Source organism: Schistocerca nitens, chromosome 9 (assembly GCF_023898315.1).
Source record: "Schistocerca nitens isolate TAMUIC-IGC-003100 chromosome 9, iqSchNite1.1, whole genome shotgun sequence".
NCBI lineage: Eukaryota > Metazoa > Arthropoda > Insecta > Orthoptera > Acrididae > Schistocerca > Schistocerca nitens.
The window spans coordinates 6,208,299-6,225,267 of NC_064622.1; the positions used below are offsets into that span (position 1 = coordinate 6,208,299).

Consider the following 16,969-nt stretch of genomic DNA (forward strand, 5'->3'; position numbering starts at 1 on the left):
GACTGCTTCCGAGGGGGCCGTCTCCTTGCTGTCGGCGGTTTTCCCCGACTGCACGACCACCTCCCTAGCAACCTGCATTGCCGCGTCGGCCAGGGAGGCGGTCGTTTGTGTTGCAGTGTCTACCCCCGTACTGGTGGGGGTCGGTGCCACATCCGGCTTCGCGCGGGACACGAGGTACAAGGTGACCCTCAGTTGTATCACCTCGGCCGCACTCTCCTCCACCGTGGCGGATTTGAGAGCGGTGATTGCGTCCTCGTCGGATTCCTGCAGTGCTTGGCGGAAGGCGTCCACGTTGTCTTTGTGGCGCAGCCCACTTCCCCTACTAAGGTAGGAGGGCGGGGTGTGCACCTTTTCTTCTCGATGGGCCACCTCTTCGTGTGTGGGGTGGCCACTTTTCTGCTGCTTCCAAGTCTTCAGACACCTGCAGCTGTGCACGTTTGCGGCGTGCGAGCCACCGCACTTTATGCACACCGCTGCAGTACCCCTCGGTTTGGTGCAGTTGCGTGTGTCGTGTGGTTTCCCGCACTTTACACACACAACTACGCCGTCGCATTCCCTGGCTATGTGTCCCAGCTTCTGACACTTATAGCACTGTAATTGTGCCACAGGCTTCCGCTTCTTCTTCTTCTTCTTCTTGTTGCCACAACCGTTGCTCCTGACTGCGTTTAGCAGGAGCTTAACAGCAGCAGCAATCTTGCCTCTTCCTCCATTCCTACTTCTCGGCACGGTGTCGGCTAGTGGCATTGGCGTGTGCGAGTGATGGTAACGAAGTGAGCCGCAGCGAGTCGAGCAGCGGAGTGAGTCGAAGGAGTGCGTCGCGTTGCCACTATCTGTGTCTTTGTTGCCACACACAGCACCACTAACACGGGGCCTAGCTTCACCATCGCTAACACTTTTGCCACATTGTCACATTTCTTCCTAATTATAAATTTGTCCATTTTAAACTGGACAGCAAGGGATGGAAGATTAACAACTGAACCGAGTCACAGTAAGACTAACTGACCATTGGCGATGCCCAGCTCCGGAATATTTACGTTGCTGCCAACATTAGCTGCGTCCTGCATAACAGTATTGTGCGCCTAACAAGAAGTAGCCATGTAACAATAGTGTTGATTGTTGTCAGGGCCGGCTCTAGGGAGGTGTGGAAGTGCGAACGGTGCCATAGCCCAGGGCGGCAGATTTTTGGGGGTGACAAATCCATGTTGCGTAAATGAAGGAATGTGAGAATAAATTGGAAATACAAATTATTCATAAAATCAAGGGTCTTATTGAAAATTATCTATGGTACAGAAACAGTGTGCTCCAATTTACAAAAGAAACATTTCCTCCAACAAAAATGGCTTAAAATGTATTGACTTGTAAACGTGTCACTGATTGCTGCTTTGATCTTAAAGACATATTCACAACAAAGAGACAAATGAGTGTGATATGTGAAAATAAGGCATCATGTATGAAATATATTGTGGGAGAAGTTGACTATGTCGAAAAGGGGGGGGGGGGGGGCGCTTGACATGTTTGCGCGGGGTGGCAAAATCCCTGGAGCTGGTGCTGATTTGTGTAGTGTTGTACCTAGTGATTGTCAATAGAACTTACAAAAATGAATGAAGAGTCTTTAACGTTACCTAGTCCTTCTAGGGATTGCCATCAAATTCGGTGTCACTATTGCTCATTAGTTTCTTTTACAAGCTCTCAGCAGGCTGCTGTGGGAGGAAGTGGAGCTCGTCCTAGCAGCCAAAGCGCTGCGAGCTCATCGTGAGCTTTTGTTCCCCGCATACCTCCGTACAGTAAAAGTGTGCAAATAGTACAGATGCAGGGGACAAACCCTGTCATGACAGTTTGTCATATGCAGAGGTTGGATGAGTAGCAGAAAGGAATACGCAATAGCTCGTAAAATCAGTATTTTTTTCCTACATAATCATTACATAGTATTATGCAAAAATGTATGTGCAAGTTTTAACAGATTTCCCAGTAAAGGATGAGGAAGGGGGAGAGAGCAGTGAGAAATGCATGTTTGAATATTGGGAGGGGGGGCAGGGAGGAGGGGGTGAGGCCCCTACTTTTAACTTGTGGCAACACTGAGGTGCCATAACATCTCTGGCACACAAAAACGCTTTTGGGCCAAGGCGGCCATTATGTTCTGCCTACGTGATGCTTTCGATGTGTAATGACGTATATCTGAAGTGTGACAATAAATGTGCTCATTGTTTTAACAAGTGGATCAACGGGGTGTTATTTATAATGATAAGGACCCAAAATCCCCACACTGGTGACCCCGACGAGAGTTTGTAAGCTCTTCCCGTGTTCTACGTGAGTTCAATAACAATAACAATCGTGTGTGTACGAGAGAACCGCCTGTATCGTCATGTGGCCTACACAACGAGGTGTACCGCCGTACGATTCCTACGGTCAGAAATCCGACCGTGCAACCCACCTGCACTACGCATGGACTCTATACATCGAACATTTTGAGGCCCTCCGACCTGCAAGTGGATTGCAGTACCACAACACTCACAGACAACGCGTACGTACTGCCCGCCATCTTGCCTCAAGATCGTTCTTTCGAACATACAGGACAAAGTGTGAAAAGATATCGAGACATTCCACTGCTAACGTCGCACGCTCAGGGGTGCGCAACCACCCACAGAAGTTTGCACCAAATTTCGGAGCAGTGCCACTACACAGCTGCTACATCATCCACGCCACAAATCGGTTCCGCACCTGGCTACGCACAGCCTCAAGTTTCTAATCAAACTGAACAGTGTATTGTGAATGTGACCTCTCCTAGTACCTCGCCCACTTTTGCTAGTCATCAGACAGCAATAACGACCGATCCGAGGCGTGTAACAGTTTACGGGCCCCCAGGCCTACCCCCCCCCCCCCCCCCCGGCAGACGCCATATTGACTGCTCCCACACCCGTGGCTCTTACACACCCAGTGGTCATGGATTCCAAACCAACTAAGTTACCTAAACTGCCGACTTTTTCAAAAACATAGCCCAACACATGCTTCGCGTTAGTCGACTCTATTTTTGACGCCACAAGCAATGACTCAGAAGAATCACACTTCGTGTGCTTTGTGGGACATTTGCACGACCGTTTGGATTTGATTAGCGACATTTTGATCAGCCAGCACTTTCTCGAGCTCCGGACGAGATTATTCATCATATCATTCACGAGGAACACCTGCACGACCTCACCCCATCGGGACTATGGCGACGACTCCGCCCCTGCACCTGTGGATTTGCTACCCGATACAGCGTTATGGTCGATGTGACTCGTCAAAATGTCGGAAGAATTACAACTACAGCTCCTGCCGCTCACCAACAGCACCTTGGACGAGATGCTTTCGATCGTGGATCGAGCTTTCAGGATTATTAACAGGCGAGCGCACAGCATGAAGAGTCGGGGTAGCGATCTCAACAGTATGCCACCCCCCCCCTTCCCCCTCCAGTATCCGGGCGAGCTCGTTTCCTCAGCGCTCACACTACGACTGGTGACATATGCCCGCCGTCGCGGGGAACCAGATACAGCCTCCACGACATCCGTCATGACAACCGACACCGCATTGCAGTGCTCCACAACAGACACAGCCAACACCAGGAGCTCTACATCACCCCCGCCTAACGCAGCCTGGCCGCTGTGTTGGTTCCACGCCAACTTCGGCGACGCGGCCACAAAATGTCGTAGCCCTTGCGCAGCGGGAAACGCAGATCACGAGGTGCCATAGGCGCAGCGTCTTGCGCACAGGAAAAAAGACGCCTTACAGCAGCAACAGCATCTAACACGGTAAGCGCTGACGGTTGTCTATTCGCTCTTGACCTCATCTCAGGAACTAAATTCCTTGTCGACAGTGGTGCTGATACGAGTGTAATACCCCCAGCTCTCGCACCTACCGTGTTAACTTCCTCGCCCAGACTGTTATGTGTGGCTAATGACTCCCATATCAAATAGTTAGGTACGGCGCCTTTAACGCTCAAACTGTCAAAAGACTTGAAGTTTTCGTGGACTTTTCATGTGGCACAGGTGACTTGTCCGGTCCTAGGCATTGACTTTCTGCGACAGCACAAATTTTCGCTAGACATTCCACGAAGTACATTAGTCCACCAACCTTCGCAAAAGACTATTGCCCTTATGGCCAATGCATCTGTATCACCCATTTGGTCAACAAACATTGACATTTCACTATTGCAGACTAAATGTGCTCTTCTTGCAGCCAAATTAACTAGTAAAAGTTGCGAGGTGATACTGCAATGACAAGAAATCAGTAAACTCAAGCAAACGCGGGCCAAGTTTACCTCCCTTATCGAGCGTACCGAATAGACATTTCAGAGCACCAGTGTGCACTCAAATCATTGACTCATTGCACGAGTGTTCGAACGCTAACGATGCACCCCGCACGTGTAGCACGTTATCAATCACGAGCGGCTCATGTCACAAACTCAATACGACTGAGGGCCCTCCGGTCAGACAACGACCGTGACGCCTCAATCCACACAAACTCAAAGCGGCGAAAGCAATCATCTTGGACCTATTAAAAGCAGGCATTGTACGCACATCCTCCAGTGACTGGTCATCACCGATTCATCTCACATCGAAGAAGGATGGTTCCTACAGACTATGTGGTGACTATAGATGTCTCAATGACCGCACAATCATGGACAGTTATCCAGTACCGAACATTCAGGACTTCGCTTCTCAGTTGGCAGGCGCTAAAATTTTCAGTGTGGTAGACTGTAAGAAAGCATATCACCAAATACCAATGTACGAACAAGATATCCCTAAAACGGCCATCACCACACCCTTTGGCCTCTTCGAATGCATTTACATGCCTTACGGATTGAAAAACGCCGCCCAAACCTGGCAGAGGTTCTTAGATAGAGTGTTACGACCCCTACCTTTCTGTTACGCGTACCTGGACGACATTTTGATCTTTTCTTCCTCTCGGGAGGAACACGAGCTTCACATCCGGGCGCTGTTCGACACATTACAATCCCACGGTGTGATCGTCAACAAAGATAAATGCAAACTGAGACAGGATTCAGTTGTTTTTCTGGGACACATAGTTTCAGCCGATGGTATCCGGCCCACACAAGAGAAAATAGACATTATCAAACAGCTGCCGATACCAGAAACATACCATGAACTCCACCGGTTCTTAGGAATGATCAATTTTTTCCGCTGCCACATTCCAAGAGCCGCCGAACTACAGGTCCCCCTCACTGACGCACTGCGCGGGCCACAAACGTCAGGTGACAGGCGCGTGCCGTGGACACAGGTCATGCGTGCGTCTTTCAAAAAACTCAAAACCGCACTCGTGGAAGCCATCACGCTTGCCCATCCACACCCAGATGCAACACTTTCACTCACCACGGACACTAGCGAAATATCTATTGGCGCGGTACTTCAACAACACAGAGGAGAGGTGGTGCAACCTCTTAAGTTCTCCCTCTCAGTGCAAATGGTCCGCTTTCGACAGAGAGCTCTTAGCTGTCTACAAAGCCACTAGATATTTCCGCGAAGACGTCGAGGGACGCCCCCTCACGATCTTTACAGACCACAAACCTCTCGCCCAAGCACTCACAAACCCTCCAGCCGACCCACCTCCTAGGAGGTTCCGTTATTTCGACCTCATTTCACAACTAATGTACAATACGTTCGAGGATCCGACAACATAGCCGCTGATTATTTCTCCCAGATCTCGGGCACATCTTCCTCAATCGACTTCGATGCTCTTGCTCGAGTGCAAACAAATGATGACTCCTTGGCAAGCCTTTTATCTGACAATAATCACTCTCTGCGCATGGCGCGCAAGACGATCCCCGGCACACGCTCGGAGCTATGGTGTGACACTTCCACTGGCGTGCCACGCCCCCTCGTCTCCTCCTCTTTGCATCGCTCGGTGTTTGATGCACTGCACGGTCTCGCCCACCCGAGCATTCGCGCAACTACGCGCATCGTCGCCGAGCATTTCGTATGGCCTTCGCTTCACAAAGACTGTCGCGACTGGTGTCGCAGTTGTATTTTGTGCCAGCGGTGCAAAGTCGGACGCCACTGCATGCCCCCCTCATGCGTCTTCCGCTCTCCTTCTGGCAGACTCCGCCACATCCACATCGACATTGTCGGCCCCCTTCCCCATGTGGATGGTTACCGATACTTGCTTACTTTTATCGACAGAACAACTAGATGGGTAGAGGCAACCCCTCTAGCCGATATTTCGGCCGAAACAGTCGCCAACGCTGTCCTCTCCACATGGGTCGCACGTTTCGGCTGCCCCGAAAACATTACTATAGACCAAGACCGTCAATTCGAGGCTGTCCTCTTCCCAAAAATGTGCGAGCTCTTCGGCGTTGGCCGCATTCGCACGACAGCCTACCACCCCCAGTCAAACTGCTTAGTGGAACGATGACACTGCACATTAAAGACAGCGCTAATGTGCCACAAGGAACGGTGGTTACACATCCTCCCGTGGGTACTGCTAGGCCTCCGTTCTGTATATAAAGATGACCTGCAGTGCTCGGTGCCCGAACTGCTCTATGGCAAGCCGGTGACCCTACCAGCCGAGTTTGTCGAGCCTTCACCGCTCCAAGATACCATCGAATACCCTGTGCTAATCGAGAACATACGACAGATGATACGAGCGCAGAGAGCACCCGCTCCGAAAGCACACACTCCGCCTAAAACGTTCTTGCACCAGTGGTTAGACACATGTGAAGTATTGATGCTTAGGGACGATACAGTGCTTGCCGCCCTGCAACCCCCATACACAGGTCCTTACAGGGTACTTAGGCACTTGTCGAATACATTTGACATCTGTATCAAAGGCAAACCCTCGACAGTGTCAGTGTCTCGACTCAAGCCGGCATGGGTCACTGCAGATGACAACACCTCCAGCGACCCGAAGCCACTGACCGTGACGGACGACGACCTCCACACCGCTGCCTCCTCAAGGGACGACACGCTCGCCACGCCCCCTTCCCCAATGCCGTGAACCCTCACTGGGCAGAGTCTGGGGTCCACGCCCTTCACCCCACCCTCTCCTGCTACACCAATCACGCACTTCTCACCCGACATTCAACAACCCACTACCGACTCCACCGACGTCTCACACTTTTCACCGTCTGACATCTGTATAACTACCACAAATGATTCTCTCTTAGTCATCCACGTTCCCCCCCGCTCCGCCGACGTTGACACCTTCCAACTTTCCAACTTTCTGCTCTCCACTGCTCACCGATACCCAATTCCTTAGATCCTCCCCTCATTCAATCTTTCATTGACGCCACGGGAACACTGTACGTGTTGTACCCTGTGTCTCCGTCTCTATTGCCCCCCATCCCTTCTGTCACCTCATGATCCGGTCGCCGCATGCTCCCTCTGGTGTGGCACCGTGATTACATTTTTCCATCCAAAAGGGCTCGAACCCCGGCCCCGCCCCGCCCAGTTCCCCCTCCAGACGAAGATGGCGTGACACGTGCACCCTCCCCCCACAACAGCCAGAGCCTCGTGCTCCGCATTGCAGGGGGGTGGGGGGGGGGGGTGCCTCTGTGGCAACACTGACGTACCATAACATCTCTGGCGCACAAAAACTCTTTGGGGCCATGGCGGCCATTAGGTTCTGCCTATGTGATGCTTACGATGTGTAATGACGTATATCTGAAGTGTGACAATAAATGTGCTCATTGTTTTAACAAGTGGATCAACGGGGTGTTATTTATAATGATAAGGACCCAAAATCCCGACAAACTATTGGGGGGGTCACAAAGTACCTTGCCCCCCCCCCCCCCCCCCCCGCCTTAAGTCAGCGCCACTGTACGTGCCCATTGTGTATATGCACTTCGAGCGTCAAAAAAGTTGAAAAGCATTTTCGCTATTCCCGCGAAAAGAACAGCCATCCGAGTTGAGATCACGTGACTTGAACTGAGTTGAAGTGACGGACAGTCGGACAGTGACAGTGTGAATACACCTTGACGTGAAGGACAGTGTGAATCGGCCCATAGATGTTACAGTTACACGGCGCAGTTAATAGCTTATGTAACGTGGAACAAATAAATTACATTTATATACGACACAACCATGTAAGCTTTCTTCTGTAGTCACAATTCTTTTCCAGAACGTTATTGTTATTTGTTAAATAACAATAACGTCCCTCATCGTTTAGCCAGAGCGAATCACTCAGTTCATGAAAGAAAACAGCGAATACCCATAAATCAAAATCTAATCTTGTGGGTGTAGAGGGAAAACCATACCTCGTTAGCACGAAATGAAGTACAATAAAATAACTATAAGCGGACACAATGGGCACAAGACCTCTACAAAACCGCCACTTGTTTGCGCTGTGTGTGCCAATATCATAACAAACTGCTATAGCCCTTATAAAAGTGTAATAGAAATGCCTGGAGAAATGAAATCGAAATCCTTAAAAGAAAAGACGTAGTTCTCGCGAAACCTTGATGGATCAATTTAGAGACTGTGTTCTAAAAAGAGAGATTAGGGTGCGTACCAAGGAATAGAGACAGTTGTTTATCTCGCGCTCAGTAAGAAAATGTTATAGGACAGAATGGTTATAATTTTGGTAGGCTGTACCTTCCCCCATGCACTGTATAGGGGCTCATGTAGATTAAAAGTTATATGTTTTCTTGAAGCAGTTCCTGTGTGACATGCTGACCGATTTTCCCTATGAGCCCCATCATTATGTTATAGTGCGTTGACGCCCATTTTACTGCAAAGGATCAAAAATTCTCTACGCATACAAGATGAAGAAAGAAACGAGAAAATTCATTTGTTGCCCAAAGTATTTTACTTCCCTTCAATAACTCTCATTAATCAAGGTCTCGTAAAAAAAAGAAAAACTGGTGTGTTGGTGGTTACGATTTTCGGTGTTTTGTTATTCATTTCTTTGCAACAAGGGTGCCTTTAGTAAAAAATCGTGGAAAATATGAGTTCCAGCTACTCTTCAAATCATCGCAAATTGGTCAAGAATTCTGTATCAATCTCTGACGCGCATAGTAAATAAAAGGGTCAGAGATAATATGCGATTGCAGGATTTGACACAGATGGAACTTTGTAATCATGTTTTTGTGTGTTGTGTGATGTGGACTGAAAGAGTGTTGTGTTCCACAAATACCGATCAATCAAACACAATGAAACAACTTTCCTAACACCTTAACAATGGCGCAATCCGGTGACGGCAGAGGACCACCAAATATTAGCAGCAGATTTGGAGTGCCGTTTGCAATGTTTGGACATAGACAGGCACATCACGGTTTATTAATGACGCATTCCGTAACGCCACTGGGTAAGAATAAAAATAAATATTCGAGAAGAATACAGTTCCTTTCTGCAATATAAATGTGATTTAACTGATGTTATCGAGGATACTTTCCTTAGTAGTGGTTTGCTCAATTCAGTTACGTATTATGGTTTGTTTATTTTGAAGGGTTTCGTGCACACTAACGGAGCCTTTTCAGATTGGCAAAAGTGATGCGTCGTCGATTTAGTTGTCTGCATTTTTATGTATTAAAAACTACGTCAAGCGTTGAAAACCAGTTCTCAAGAGAGACATAGGACTTTTACACAGTGAAGTGTTCCAGGCAACGACTCATCGCGTAGTATTCATTATACTGGATACAATACTTTTTGTGACACTGTAATCCAATAGAAACCTAAAAGCATTTTTTGTAGGTTGCATTAATAACAGTAACCCTGGCCTGTAGTGACTAGTGTGATGCTGAACCATTGGTTTTATTATTATTATTATTATTATTTCTTTCTTTCCTTCTTGTACATTAATTGTAAAAATGACAGCAGCAGCAGTAATTTAAAGTAGTTACCTTCATGACATTATTTAGTTACAATGTTTGTTGTATAAACCCTTAGAATTTCCTCATGGGTGTGAAATATGTCAGAACTTCTTTTTTTATTTTGTTCTACATTGAATCTCATTCACAATGGTGTATTATGAATGTAGTAGTCCTGTGTCTATTAATACGGACCATATAACAACACATTTTCTCCTGTAGCCAAAATGTAACCTCCAAGAACGTTCTGCACGTTAACAAGAGTGATTTTTGCTCTCATTAAACTCAGTTTAGTTTATTACGATGTACACAAGCGAAAATTCCAAAAAATCTATGTCACAAATGAACAATCTTGCCCTGTTTGAATTGTTACTAGTTTGTTAGTATTGTTAATTCACTAAGAAACGATAAAATGTTTTTGCAGCTTGATAATTTGCTCCTCTCAATGCCAGCATAATGTTGCTCTAAAGAGTAATCATTTTACTGCCTAGTTCTTTAAATTCTTGTGCAACTCTATTTGACTCACTCACCTTGTAACGTGAAGCGTCCCCTTCCACCATAATGATGGCAGGTCAAGAGGAATATTCGATAAAGGTCATTGGCTTTGACGAGTGACGTAATGCTAATGACTGCTGTGACATCACATTTTTGTGTTTATATTCACAGTTTTGTTGTTAGTTGACAAAGCTGACGAATGTGAAAAAACCCTGTTTGTGGTGACAGATTGATCTGTAGCTTACCCTGTTTGCAAAAATCACCACTGATATCATTCTATAGTCAATGTGTTGTTAGCACCATTTGTTGCTCATTTTCTACATCATTGATCTAAGCCGACAACCTGTACCAGATATTCCTGTTTATCCATGATGGCAGCAATATGTCCTGGTCTGGACTCCATGAGATAGTGAAGCATTAGGAAGCCATCTGGCTCCACGACTGTTCACCCTTTGCCCAGAACTCATACAGATGACACAGAGCAGGCTCTAAGGAACCTGCGTATCGCTCTGTGGCATCACAGATGGGTATTAGCTGTCCATTCCCACAGTTTGGGAACAGTGAGACAGATTTACTTCCCGAAAGTAAGACACCTGCTGAGTGCTATGGCTGTATCTGCTGTTACAGTCCACAGTAGTTGATAGTGACTCCTGCCTTCAATGTTACGGCAAACAGCAGTTGTGAAGTGGTTTGCTCCACTGTAGACAAATAGACTTTTGTCGTAGAAGATATGCAATCCTAAAAGCTTCGGAATGGGTGTGGTGTGATCAGTGCGATAATTTACTTTTTTTTCTGATTTGATAAGTACCCTTCCAAACATTACACGGATGAAATATTGCAGATCGTACAAGGCACCCTTCATATACTAGAACACAAGAGGAAAGCATGCATTATTGTACTGGGTGCCAGTAGTGATGGGTACAACCAAATGAAAACAACAGAGTCAGTTGGTTGTTGGAAAACAGTCAACTCATTCGGTTGTAGTTTTAAGTAATGGTTGAATTAGGCCTACTCATAAGAAAACTTATCTGCTCAAATTTGTAGCCATTGCTGAACTTTCAGGCCCACCAATACATCAGTTTAATTACGTGCATCTGGAGCCAACTAATACACAGCAATATATTAATCATTTTTGAATGATGAAATGAAGAATCAGTCTATTCAGCACATACTTAAATGACTATGTATGTATAATGTTTACTTTAACTATGGAGTACAGCCTGAGATGCCTTCACATCTAAGCTGTACCTCTGGGGGTTTGTGTGCCCTGGTTGTACTCCTGTTATAGTTCAACTAACAAAAGCGCTGCAGACTTCAATCGAAGAATGAATGGAGAGCTCCGCCAACTAATACACTAAAGAATGATTTCAGTTGAAATAATAGGTACATGGTTCAACTGACAGAAAAACTGCAGACTGGTTTCACTGAAAAGAAAGAAAGAATAATTCAGTCAACATGCACAACTGTAATGTACTGGGTCAAATATTTTCATATGGTTTGTCTGATACACTGGTTCTCTCAAAATGGTGAATGAATAGCTATGTGGAAAAAAATGAATATTGGGAAAATTTAGCAACTGTTTTCATTGCATCTCACTGTGATGATTTCCAGTAATTACAAACAATTTGAATTTAGCCCTTGCCATTTGTTTGTGTGGGAAGTGAATATACTACGCATAAAATTCCATTACCAACTATATATATAGGCCTACATGTCATATTCATCTACACAAACCTGTTTACATTTAATAGCCTTTGAAAAGTAGCATATATATTTCATGAGCATGAAGAAATACTATTCATAATCATATATTGGTACTTTAGTCTCATTGTTAAACCATCACCGTAAACAGTCTTGACACCATGTTCGTACCCCTCTGATCGCAAGGGGCAACATGGTACATCTCACATCATGTGCGCTGCCACCCAGGGCAGCAGGAACTGTGGAGAGGTGGTGCAGGCTACAGCCACCTGTTACCAACAGGCATTCGCTCCCTCTTGTGTTCAGCTGCTCTCCTGACCATCCAGGAGGCTGGCTGCACTCCTTTCTGTGCAACAGGCACAAAAATTGCTGGAGGAGGTGGGTGAGTGGGGTTAATACAACCTCTGATAATAAAGTTCGATGAATGAAGTCAGAACGGTCGATCGTACAACACTGGCGACTCACAACGCTGCACCTGTGTACCGGCCAGAGTTGACAACCTGTCCCCACCGCAGTTCAGTTGAGCATCGTGTGTGTTCTGTGTTAGACCTGTTGGACGAAGTGCTTGTTTAGTGCATGGATTTTGAACTGAGAACAGGACAATGAACAAGTAAAGGATCAATTGAAAGTTTTGTTGTAAGCTTGGCAAGACACCAAAAGAAATGCATTCAGTGCTGGCAGATGACCGGTGACTGCCTTCAGTGACAAAAATATTGAGAAAGTGAGGACATTAATCACGAATGACCGTCGATTAACTGTGCGCATGATAGCAGATGAAGTGCAGATGAACCGTGAATCCATGTGACAAATCCTTACCCGGGAGTCAAGGAAGAGGAAAATGTGTTGTAGTCTTGTGCTACATCACTTGACTGACGATCAGAAGCAGGCACTTTTAGAGGCTTCACAGGATTTTGTCAAAATGGTGGATGCGACACCCAATTTCTTGAACTGTATTGTCACTGAGGATGAAACCTGGTGTCTCCAGTACGACCCTGAAACGAAAAGGCAAACCGTGGAATGGCGTTCTCCAACATGACCTTGTCAGAAAAAGGTCAGAGCTGCAAAATCACGCATCAAAATGATGCCCATCACCTTTTCCAATAGTCAAGGAATTTCTACCTGAGGGAATGACTTTGAATGCTGCATGGTACATTGAAATTTTAACCCGTTTCATGCAACGTCTACGCAGGTTACGACATCAGTACGAACAAGGTTCCTGGTTTTTGTTCACGACAACGCTCGCCCACACACAGTCAATATTGTCAAACAGTTCCTGGCAAAAAACGGTTCAACTTGAACATCCACCATACTCGACGGATCTAAATTCTCCAGACTTCTTCCTATTCCCTCAACTGAAACTTGCTTTGAAAGGAAAGAGATTTGATGATATTCCTGACATCCAATGAAATGTGACGCGGCTTTTGAATACCATCCCAAAGGAAGACTTTGTGCAAAGTTTCCAGGACATGTATCACAGAGCTCAGCAGTTCGTAGTTATGGGAAGGACTATTTCAAAGGGCAGTAAGGTAACTGAAATTCATAGTTCATCTACATTAATGTTACAGGACTATTCACAGAACTTTCTTTTCAGAGTTTGTCTAAGTAGTAACCTTCTATTTTCAGCACATCAGTTGGTATTCACAGATTGTACAGAATCCAGTAATGGTCTGCCAAGAGTTCCTTAGTGTGAAATGTGTAAAATGATATTTTCTGCAAACAATCTTAACATTTTAAGAAATATACTTTATATTCACCTCTCCTTGGAATAAGGTATGTTATTTGTCTCTCAAAATATTGACAACCCTAATCATGGTTCAGGTATAATCGTGAAGTCTGATCATTCAAACCCAGAGATTGGGTAAAAACATTCATATAACAGATGTAACGGTGAGAGACTTGTCTATCAGTTGTCTTATATTAAGTGAAAAACATTCATATAGCTGATGTGGCTGTGGTGACTAGTTTCATTCGTTTAGGAAACCGTGGAAATGAGACGTGTCAACAAGGGCTTCTTGCACTGCAACAACACACCGTATCCATTTAGGTGCTATTGGCTATTGTGAGTGGGGATAATAGTGACTGGAGGAACAAAATGACAAACTACAGCAGATTAACTAAATCTTTCTGTCATGGCAGATTGTGTTTTGTACATTGATAACAGGGAATACCCTTTTTAGGTTTAAAATTGTGACTTTAAATATTCTCATTTAAACCTTGTCTGAGCTACAGACTGAACTGCAGGTAGTTTGATGCCAACTGAATATGAGCATTATCATGTGTCACAGCATATAATGTAACTCATTTCACCTTGTGTAAACATACTACACACACGAATGTCTCCACAAGTTGTCTCAGTAGTGGTTTTCTTGGAAAGCAGATGTTTCTGTTCCCAAGCTAATCTCTGAGACGTGTGGTGGATCGATGTACATGTGTGGTGTGCTGTTCTGTCTTCCACTCGCTATAGTGCTGATGGGTTGTACAAGGGTGATAGGGTCAGGAGTAACGTTTGATATGAATTGTCAGCTTTGGCCCTTGACATAACATTAAATGCTGCTGTCATATCACCTTTTGGTGCATTTATTCACAGTTTTGTTGTCTGTTGAAGCCAGTGAATATGAAAAGATAAAAAACTGGTTGTGGTGAAAGGTAGATATGTAGCTTGGCCCAAGGTACAGGTTAGGTTGGGAGGTGATAGTTGGGTTGTGAATTGGCGAAGGCAACAGTTATTTAAAAATGGTTGGTTGCGGGGAGAGACTGATCTGTAGCATAACCTCTTTGATAAAATTGCTAATGTCACATTATAGTCACCGTATTGTTTACAGCATTTGTTGCATGCTTCCTATGTCACTGGTCAAAGCTGATGCTCGTATTTGACATTGCTCTAAATCCAGTTTGATGACATCCAATTCTCTCCTCCTCCTCCTCCTCCTCCTCCTCCTCCTCCTCCTCCTCTTCTCCTTCTTTTTTGAAATCACATTTTGGTCGTTTTTGTTCGTCACAAGACACCTGTTTCAGTTTGGCGTTGATACATTAACCCAGGTGGTTGGGTGTTTTTTTCTATACAGTGGGGAGCTAACCCTCTGACCGAACACGCTGAGTTACCGTGCCGCAGTTTTTATGTGGCTTCAGGTATTCAGATTGTGACTTAATATAAATAATTGTTACATAAGGACTTGGAACTCTAGACCACATTAAAGTTTTCACTCATTTTTGTGCATTTAATACTGTATGTTAAGTGTTGATACTTTGGCTTCGGGATATTATACAATGACACTAGTGAATGAAAATAGCAAAATGAACCAACTTAATGAGCCTTTATCATCAGAATCAGCAATTGCAAGTAGAGGAAAAAATTACTGCATTCTAGCACTTTAAAAAAAGTGCTGCAAAATACTGTTTTTCTCATTACTCCCTCTTAAGTATGCACATACAAAATTTGAGCATTATGTTATGTATGTTAACCTTGTTTTTAAGTTTTGGTATTATTCAGTAATTTTAGAGGAAACTTTTTTGACCATTCCTTTTGTTTGTGCCTCTGATCAATTTGCTCGTGTCCTTGTATAGGTTGTTTTTACTTTGGGAACAAACAGTGTGATTGACATGTCCAGACTACAGGGACAACAAGATCCACTGCGGATTAATAGAAACTTGGATACCACTGGTCTGCTTTGAACAATGATGCCATCACCATGTCGAAAACCCCTACTTTGAGCATATCCGAAACATCGAATGTAACACCGACAAATATACAAATACCATGCGAACCAATATCTGACAGAACTCAACAAAAGTTAGCAGAACAACTGCAGGGTAAAAGAGAGTTTTGGTCAGGGGCAAACTAAAAATTCATTAATAAAAACAACACTGCCGTTCAAGATGCAACACTGAAAAGAAGAAGACACTTGAAACTGCCAAAAAATAAAACTTGACAAAACCATACAAAATATGCCATAAGATCATGGTATCCTAATCTCCAGTTAACCCTAGACCAGGATGCGAAGAACAACTACAATAGCTTTTACCCAATCTCTAGTTCACCTATATAGCTCAACTCTACACCAGGATATCAGTAAAGCCCCCCTACAACTACAGAAGCCTGTGTCCCATTCTCAAGTTCACCTATATAGCTCAACAATAGACCAGGTTACCAATAACCATGCCTCCTCCCACTTCCAACTACAAAAGCCAGTATCCCAATTTCCAGCTCAGCTATATTGCTCAGTGTTAGGGTAAAAGTGCACTTACGGTGTCAGTGGCTGCTCTGTAATGTGTTTCAGTTGGTAACAGTATGTGTGGTGAATTATGGGAAGTGAACATGATGAATGAGGAGTCGGATAGCACAAGACAGTGGAACCCATGAGAAAATAAAGAACATCAAAAGTGGATCAATGCTTTTTAATTAAATTGTGGGAGAAGGTAGATGAATCAATGTTTTTAATGAAATCGTGGGAGAAGATAGAGAGATCAACGTTTATTAATAATAGAGTCACATGTGCAATATGTTAATAAAGATTGAGCCACCACCCTTATCTCATAATTTAATTAAAAACATTGATCTGCTTACTCAGTGATTACTCAGGCACCTAAGAGTACAGTTTAAATTTTACACCTTATATTCTGTTTTATGCACAACATATTCCATTGGGCCACCATGTAATTTTGTACACTCCACATCACGTCGACTGTAGTGCACTAAATGACACAGTAACATACCTCAGAAACACGTTGCCACTACAAGATTAAACTGCTAGAGCACGCACGCCACCTCTTCATACACCGCACCCTCTACAGCATTCCACTTCACTCAAAAACACACACATTGGCTTAGTGACTTCACACAACACATCACGGCACAACGCAAATACATCATGGGTCAAAACAGACGGGTGGTATACCCGATCACTAGTACATTAACCAGCATAGACTGTTGGTTTGAAATATTTCTGATGTTCCATTGAGTGTTATAGAGAATGTAGC

General features: G+C 44.8%; 1 protein-coding gene across 1 annotated transcript in view; it reads left to right on the forward strand.

The window, feature by feature from the left end:
- The first annotated feature begins 9,007 nt into the window (after window positions 1-9,007).
- The window catches only part of LOC126202947 (RING finger and transmembrane domain-containing protein 2), an 88,297-nt gene continuing 80,335 nt past the window's right edge, over window positions 9,008-16,969 (forward strand). The window contains exon 1 of the mRNA XM_049937049.1: window positions 9,008-9,294. Coding sequence (XP_049793006.1) covers window positions 9,168-9,294 — 127 coding nt within the window. The 5' untranslated portion in view covers window positions 9,008-9,167. The remainder of the gene's footprint in view (window positions 9,295-16,969) is intronic.